This window comes from Dunckerocampus dactyliophorus, chromosome 21, assembly GCF_027744805.1.
Source record: "Dunckerocampus dactyliophorus isolate RoL2022-P2 chromosome 21, RoL_Ddac_1.1, whole genome shotgun sequence".
Classification (NCBI taxonomy): Eukaryota; Metazoa; Chordata; class Actinopteri; order Syngnathiformes; family Syngnathidae; genus Dunckerocampus; species Dunckerocampus dactyliophorus.
Window position 1 is genome coordinate 16,718,467 of NC_072839.1, and position 7,343 is coordinate 16,725,809.

The window sequence follows — 7,343 nt, forward strand, 5'->3', positions numbered from 1 at the left end:
CGGTGGTGGTGGTGGTTTACCGTATTTATTGGTTTCAAAAGAATGTATTTAGAGTGAGTCGAATACAATTTCTTGAAACATTGTCCAAGAAAAGGTGTAACTTAATCAGTTCATGCGCGCTGAACTGAAGCCCCGTGTGTGACTTTGTGTCGTTTTATTGAAAATGGTGGTTAAATTGTGCCGTGCAGGTGTGTTTGGCTGCCACTAGAACATTTATATACACACGGTCTTCTCGCTTGACTTTTACAGTTTGGGATCATACTTCCACCTTTTTACAAAAGCTTACCTGTGGGTCCAGTAATAAGGCCTATGGGGTGCATTAGCGTAGTACAAATGGACTCCTACTTTAGCCCTAATTTCAACATTGCCGTCAACAACAAAAACAAAACAGCAAAGCAACACGCAGCCTCCTTCTTAGCCACACATGCAATTTTGAGCTGGGAAGACTGGGAGCGCTGTAATGTATTGTAACCTTACGCTAAGCTAATGAACAAGAAGATGAAAGTGGCGTAAATGGAGGCATTTTTTACATCCATCTTGGGGCGTCCTCATTATGCGGCCGATATGACAAGCTCGTTAGGAGTGCACGAAAGATTACCCGGGCGGCTAAAGAGCAGCAGCAGCAGCAGCAGCACACAAACCCAAACAGGAGGATTGTAAAACAGGTAGGAATGTGGCGAGAGTGCACACACCAACAGAGAGAAACCCCTGGTGGGAGTAACTGGGCTCTTAGAGTCACAAAGACAATCTGACTGCCTCTCAAAGACCCCCGACTGCCTGCTCTGTTTATTCAGATGGGAGCTTTGGACTGCTTTGTTTTGATCTCACTGATGGAGAACATCAGTGTCAGTGCTCCTCTCGGCCGTTCCACGTGATCTAATGCTCCCTTGATGTCCACACAGACCTCTCGCTTTTTTTCTTTTTTGTTGCTGTTCTTTACATGCTAGTCCACGATGCTCAACAGCCACAACATTAGGCACACCTGCATAACCTAAATTAGGAATGTCCAAAAAATAGCATTTATATAACGCACGTAGACAAACAATGTATCCCACCAGGCATGGCCCACTTGCCTGTGATACTGTACATATATTTCTATATGACTCAAGTAGCACAGACAAATTACAAGTAAAAGAGAATACATTAAAAAGTTGTCATGTTACAAGATAAAAATGCAGAATTGAACGAGTGAGGAAATAACATTTACAGAATAAAGACATTTAATAAATCATGACTTTACAAAACCAAGCAATATGACAAGAAAGAAAGTCACACAGAAATAAAGTGGTAATATGAGTGTTGTTTTTCCTGGGCCTCGTGTGGTCACTACATGCAATTTGTGTTACACGAATCAATTAAAAGAATGTTTTAGCCACCCGAGCCAGCTGAAGTGTCAGCAGATCTGCACCAGGGCCATCATTTGTTCTCATTAGCAACAAAAAGAAAAAAAATCAGCACTGCTTGAGGGAATCGGGTGATTTGTATTCACAAATAGGGAAAGTCGACCCACTGACGCCACAATGCTATTTGTAAAAGACAGCCAAGTGCACATGTTTGTGCCTGCATTGTGTGCTTATTATGTGGGAATGTTTGCAATATGGGGGAACAAATGCTTAGGAATCAGTGCTGACCAGGAAGCAGTGCATTCTTAGCGCTATACTGCCCTCTTGTGGGGGCACGTCATAGTAACATGGACAGTGATAAGATGAATAAAGGAAACATGTAAATGTAACATTTACGTTCATGATTTCTCAAAAACAAATATTCAATCATCTGAGCTCGTGGAACTAGAAGAAATGTCAATTCACACGGCCGTTCTACTCGGTCGTGTTCTACAGCACTGCCTCGTCATTGGCTGTTGCGGACAGGAAGTGTGATGACGGGGGCCAATGGCAGCGTAGCTTTATTCCAAGGGTTTATTTCCGGAGTGGGCCGTTATTGATGCGAGTGGAGGCTCAAAATTCGGTGAGTATTCCCTCTTATTTATTGTCCGCACAGCTGCGTGATTGACGGCTGTAGGTGACGTCATCAGGCAGGCGTGTTGACGGCGGCTCCTGGCGCGTGACGGTGACAAATGCGCGCGCGCTCCCGTCGCGACAGGACATTGAGGTTGACGTAGCGACAGTTGCAAACACACCTGACCTTTAACATTTTCATTGGTTGCCTGGGTCGCCTTTCGGGGTTTTTGGTGTCAACAAACAAACCAAGAGGCGTTATTCAGGGAAAGGGTGGGGGGCTACGTCACTTCCACGTATGCGACCCACTCCTGGTCTTAGAAAGGTACTATTAATACACGCATGGTGGGATTAAAGACCACCCCCCGCAGTCCATCTGTGTTGCCTGTTGTCCCCCTCATGAGCATAAGAGGGCGCCAGATGTCTTTCACTGACTGTCATTCATCAACAGGTGGAGACATGAACATGTACACAGTTCCAAGCCCGGGAATACCCGGATGCCCACCTGGGCTGGAATACCTTACTCAGGTCCGTAACAATTTCTATGAGTTAAATGCCTTTTAGTCTGACCTTATTTTTTTTTAGCAGTCCTTTGTAGCATCCTTAAAACTGAATTATGCTTCAGCATTACGTCAACTGTGGAGGTGCACCAGCGGGCTCCTCCGCCTCCAGCACTGCTTAACGCTCACCTCCCATCAGAAGCAACTGCAGAGCTGTGCCTGGTCTTGTTTTATTATTATTACTTTTATTTTATCGTTTTTTATTTTCCTTCTCACGAAAGCAGCGAACAAAAAACAATGGCGCAAATTGAGGGATGTCTCAGCGAAGAAAGATGCAAATAGGAGCAGTTATATGAATATAAGGCTTTGGAGCAACGTGACTCATGTTCAACATTGATTAGTTCCAGCACCTCCTGGATGTTGCTTCAGTTTCCATTGTCTTCTTCTCCTACTACTACTACTACTACTACTACTACTACTACTACTACTACTACACAGGAAGCTAAATAACTAAAAGTTGTGGTTGCTCACTCCCAGGAAAACACAGCCTCCGGCGTTTTGGTAGAAAATTGCACGTCATGCTCTACACGGTCAGCAAAGAGCTGTAACATCGTCAAGGCGTACTGTAGTGATGACGCTGAAGCATAATACAGCCTTGAAACTAAATACTTGACGGTGACCACTGTACTGTATATCTATGTTATCTATATCTATGTTATCACTGTGTTTTTCTAGGTGGATCAGCTGCTCATCAAACAGAAAGTTGAACTCGTTGAAGGTAGGCCATGACAAGAACGTGAAATCATCTAGGGGTGCATGATAATTACCGGGCGATATGAGGGAATTAGGACATCATCCAGATGAGTCCGATTCCATTAAGAATATCTCCAATAATCAATCATTTTCTAAAATGCTCCAATGAGGCGGGACTACCCGTGTTGTGCATGGGTGAGCAAATCCATCCATTTTCTATGCTGCATATCCTCACTAGTATCGCGGGGGTATGCTGGAGCCTATCCCAGCTAACATTGGGTACACCTGGACTGGTCGCCGGTCAATTGCAGGGCACATAAAGACAAACAACCATTCACACTCACATCCAGGGGGAGAAAATCAAGCGCTTCTTTTTTTCTTCAGACAGTCGTAACTTCCCCTGAGCTCACTTGTAAACAAACTAGTTGTGTTAGTTTTACGAAGGGGAAAAAAAAATCCATCCAGCACACAAAAAACATCATCAGCCACCTGAAATGCCACATCGTGAGCACGCCTGGGGCATGTTGTGCTGCAGCGTTTGAAAAGTGCAAAAGGTTTGACCTCCGTGGCGTCACACTGGCTGGTCAGAGCGTGTGCCCGAATATGGGACACCTTGCTGGGCCACGCCAGGTGGCTCCCTCCACTCATTAGGACAAATCAACAGGTACAGTTTGTCAAATCCTAATTTGTTCCAGTCCTTCTTACCTCCAGGTGTGCATAAAATACACTTAAATCAAAATTTTAAAAAATTACATATCAAAAGTTATTGGTTATCAGTTGCATATCAATCTTGAGAAGCAGAAGTTATAAGTATCTGTGTTGAAAAAAAATAAATAAATAAAAAATAAATTTAAAAAATATATATATCTATATCTATATCTATATATATGTATGTATATCAATCTCCTTCAGTCCTCATAGCTCATCCTTCTTCCATGCAGCTCTGGTGGGCTTTGAGAGCAACAACAAGTACGAGGTGCGCAACGCCATGGGCCAGAACGTGTTCTACGCCGTGGAGGAGAACGACTGCCTAAGTCGACAGTGCTGCGGCCCCATGCGTCCCTTCTCCATCCACGTCCTGGACAATTTTGGACAGGAGGTCATCACCGTCACCCGCCCGCTCAAATGCATGTCCTGCTTCTTCCCTTGCTGTCTGCAAGAGGTGAGACGCTGCTCGCTGTACCAGTCAGCTGGTGCATCCACAGCAGTTAAAGAGAATGTCTTGTGCAGCTGGAAGTGCAGGCCCCCCCAGGCAACACGGTGGGCTACGTGGTACAGCAGTGGCACCCGTTCTCCCCTAAATTCATCGTCGCCAATGAACACTCGGAGCCCGTCCTCAAGATCCACGGTCCTTTCTGTGGATGGAGCTGCCTTCCAGATGTGGACTTTGAGGTGAGCTCAGCCAAACACAGCAATCCATGAAGTCTGTCCAAACAGCATGGCCATTCCTGAGGTGGTGCACCAAGGCAGGGAATGTGGTTCCAATCAGGACTGGATGAAGCCATGCAAAGAGTGAGATCATATGATAGAGCGCGTTTATTCCACGGCTCAGCTGTTTTTATTAGACTGAGCCGGGCAAGGATTTGGGGTCAGTGATACAGCGCAGGCAGTAAGTGAAGCACAATAAGGCAACACTGTCTTTTCCTTCTCCGCTTTTAAGAGACACACAAGTCAAGTGGCTGAGCCAGAGGGCAGACAGACTGGAATTGTGTTGACTTATGAATGTCTTCATAGTTAAAACCCAACAAGTCGAGGAACGGATGTCTGTCTTCACTCTGCATCTTCTGCAACTCTTCCTCCAGATTCTGACCATGGATGAAGTCAGCAAGATCGGGAAAATCAGCAAACAGTGGACGGGCCTCCTTCGGGAAGCGTTCACAGATTCAGACAACTTTGGCATCCAGTTTCCCATGGACCTGGACGTGAGGATGAAGGCCGTCATGATCGGAGCATGTTTTCTCATCGTAAGTCAAATACTGTCGCTCGCTGGAATACGTTGGATTTACAGTCCCACGTCCACAACATTTACAGCAGAAGTTCAGCTCTCAACTGTGTCATGGGATTTTACACTGGTGATAGTAATTTCTTCCACTTGTGTGTTGCATAAGAAAATCCTGGACATGTGGAGTAGCATACATTCTTAAACTACATTAGCCAACTTTCCTGGCTTGGCTATGTTACAAGATCAACATCAAGCCTTGCGCAAACCGTCCTTCAAGGATGTGTGGGAGGAAAGCGAAGACGAGGCCACCCCAGAATGAAGTGGAGAGATAACACCAAGACATGGACAAACATGCCATTCCACCAGCTTCTGCACGGGTCGAGGTGGAAGGGCTTGGTGGACTGGACTTCATCTGCTACGTCCCTATGATCCTTCAGGTCATGTGACAACTAGAAGTAGATACATTCTTACATACAGTGATTATCTGTACCAAATTAAAGTCGCCTCAAAGGACCCGGCGTTCCTCTTCTATGATGTTTCCCATTGCGGTCTGCCAGAAGTTTCACACAGCGACCACTGCGTGTTGCGCTTTGCTAACATTGTAGTGGGACTGTGACGAGAGGCCGACTGCCTTGACATCAAATGTAAAAGACATTTTCATAGCCAAGCTCTTTCGCACTCATAATTGCTGTCAAGCAAATGTTTTAGAAGTGTTTCAACGCTTAATTTAGCACTTGAAGACAATTTGTTTACTGTGTTTTCTCTGATCATTCTATGTTTCTCTGCTTTCTTTGCAGGATTTTATGTTTTTTGAGACGACTAACTAAAGAGTAGAAGAAATTGCTCTCCTGCAACACTGCTGGAAGAAGGATCAGGGCCAAAATGCTGCTCCACAGCGCCATGCAACCTTCATCAGATCAGGTTTTTTAAAAAGCTGAATGGATGTGGAGATAGAATGCTCGTTTTTTGACAGCTGCATTCGTATCCAGTTTGTTACTCGTTTCAGTTTGAATTGGTGCATACGTTTTTTTTTGTTTTTTTTATTGCTCGTGTTCACGTTGAGTTTGCTGAGCCAACACAGAAGCATCAATTAGTGAAATACATAAAAAAAAGATGTTAAGTGAGACCTCATAGCGTTTGTGTGACTTTTTAAGGCATAGGGAATTGAAATAGTACACCGTGTGTGTATAGAAGTAATATTGCATACAAATGACTTTTGTTTGTGATCCAGATGTTTTATTGGAACAAAGAGCAATGTGTCTGCCCTGCTTTCTGTATGTGTGCTGTAAGTGAACCAGTGTGAAGATTACACATCACAGTATGGGTTAGTTAAGGCTTTCAAGCGTACGTTCCAGTGTGGTCCACAAGAGGGCGCCAGCTTTTCATCTAAGAAAACGAACAAGCCTCTGATCTGCTTTCTGTCATGTTTGTATTAAGATAGTAGTGTATATTTTTGGACAATCTCAGGTTGGAATGCATGCTACTTGAATTTAATGTCAGCAACTGCTTACTCACTTGTAACTGACTATGGATTGTACACATTCACTGAACATGTTCTATTCAAAATATTTCTATTTTCTATGTTGCTACACGGTGTTAGTATTGTAGCAAAAACTCCAACTGAAGCATTAGTTACATTGGTAGTCATTGTTTTTCTTCAGATATGCAGGTCTTTCATGTTTTATTATTAGTTTGAAACTGTTTCAAATAATGAGTTGAGTGAAATATCTTTGTTCCTTATGCAACATTAAAGTATGTTTGTAAGCCTCTGAGAAGAGATTTTGTCAAGTATATTTTATTGATATTGTGGATGCTTTTAGCGTTCTGATGTTACAATTTATTGGAAGAAAGTGTGGGTAGAATCTTAAATAGAAATCAGTTTGACAAGTATTCTCTGTGTTAAGCTTTGGCTGGTCATCAAAGAACGTTTTATGCGGTGGAATGTGTTCATTATACAGTAGACGCTGTTGCTACACCACCTCTTAGTTACTTGTACGTCAGTTACTCACAGACTCAAATGTTACAAGTACTTCAATGTTTATACTTCTAATCCCCTGTGTACTTTTGCACACATTTTGACAACTCCAACAATTTCATGAAAGCATCAGTGAAAAGAATACTGTCCTGCTTGCGGATGATGATGTACAGTGGTCAGGCTTTGTCAATGATCGCTCACTTTTGTTGTGTCATCTT

The 7,343-nt window shown here is 43.6% G+C and overlaps 1 protein-coding gene across 2 annotated transcripts; it reads left to right on the plus strand.

Annotated features, from left to right (window-relative positions):
* Window positions 1-1,902: 1,902 nt before the first annotated feature.
* Window positions 1,903-6,908, plus strand: si:ch73-206p6.1 (phospholipid scramblase 1). Of its 2 annotated transcripts, none has more exons than XM_054765514.1 (7): window positions 1,903-1,965; window positions 2,407-2,483; window positions 3,191-3,233; window positions 4,150-4,370; window positions 4,439-4,600; window positions 5,011-5,172; window positions 5,948-6,908. In XM_054765514.1, exons 2-7 carry the CDS (start codon window positions 2,415-2,417, stop codon window positions 5,975-5,977), a joined length of 687 nt encoding a protein of 228 aa, XP_054621489.1. In that variant the 5' UTR covers window positions 1,903-1,965; window positions 2,407-2,414; the 3' UTR covers window positions 5,978-6,908. The 2 variants fall into 2 exon arrangements, with proteins under 2 accessions (XP_054621489.1, XP_054621488.1); XM_054765513.1 differs by lacking the exon at window positions 5,948-6,908 and adding an exon at window positions 5,317-5,910.
* Window positions 6,909-7,343: the final 435 nt, after the last annotated feature.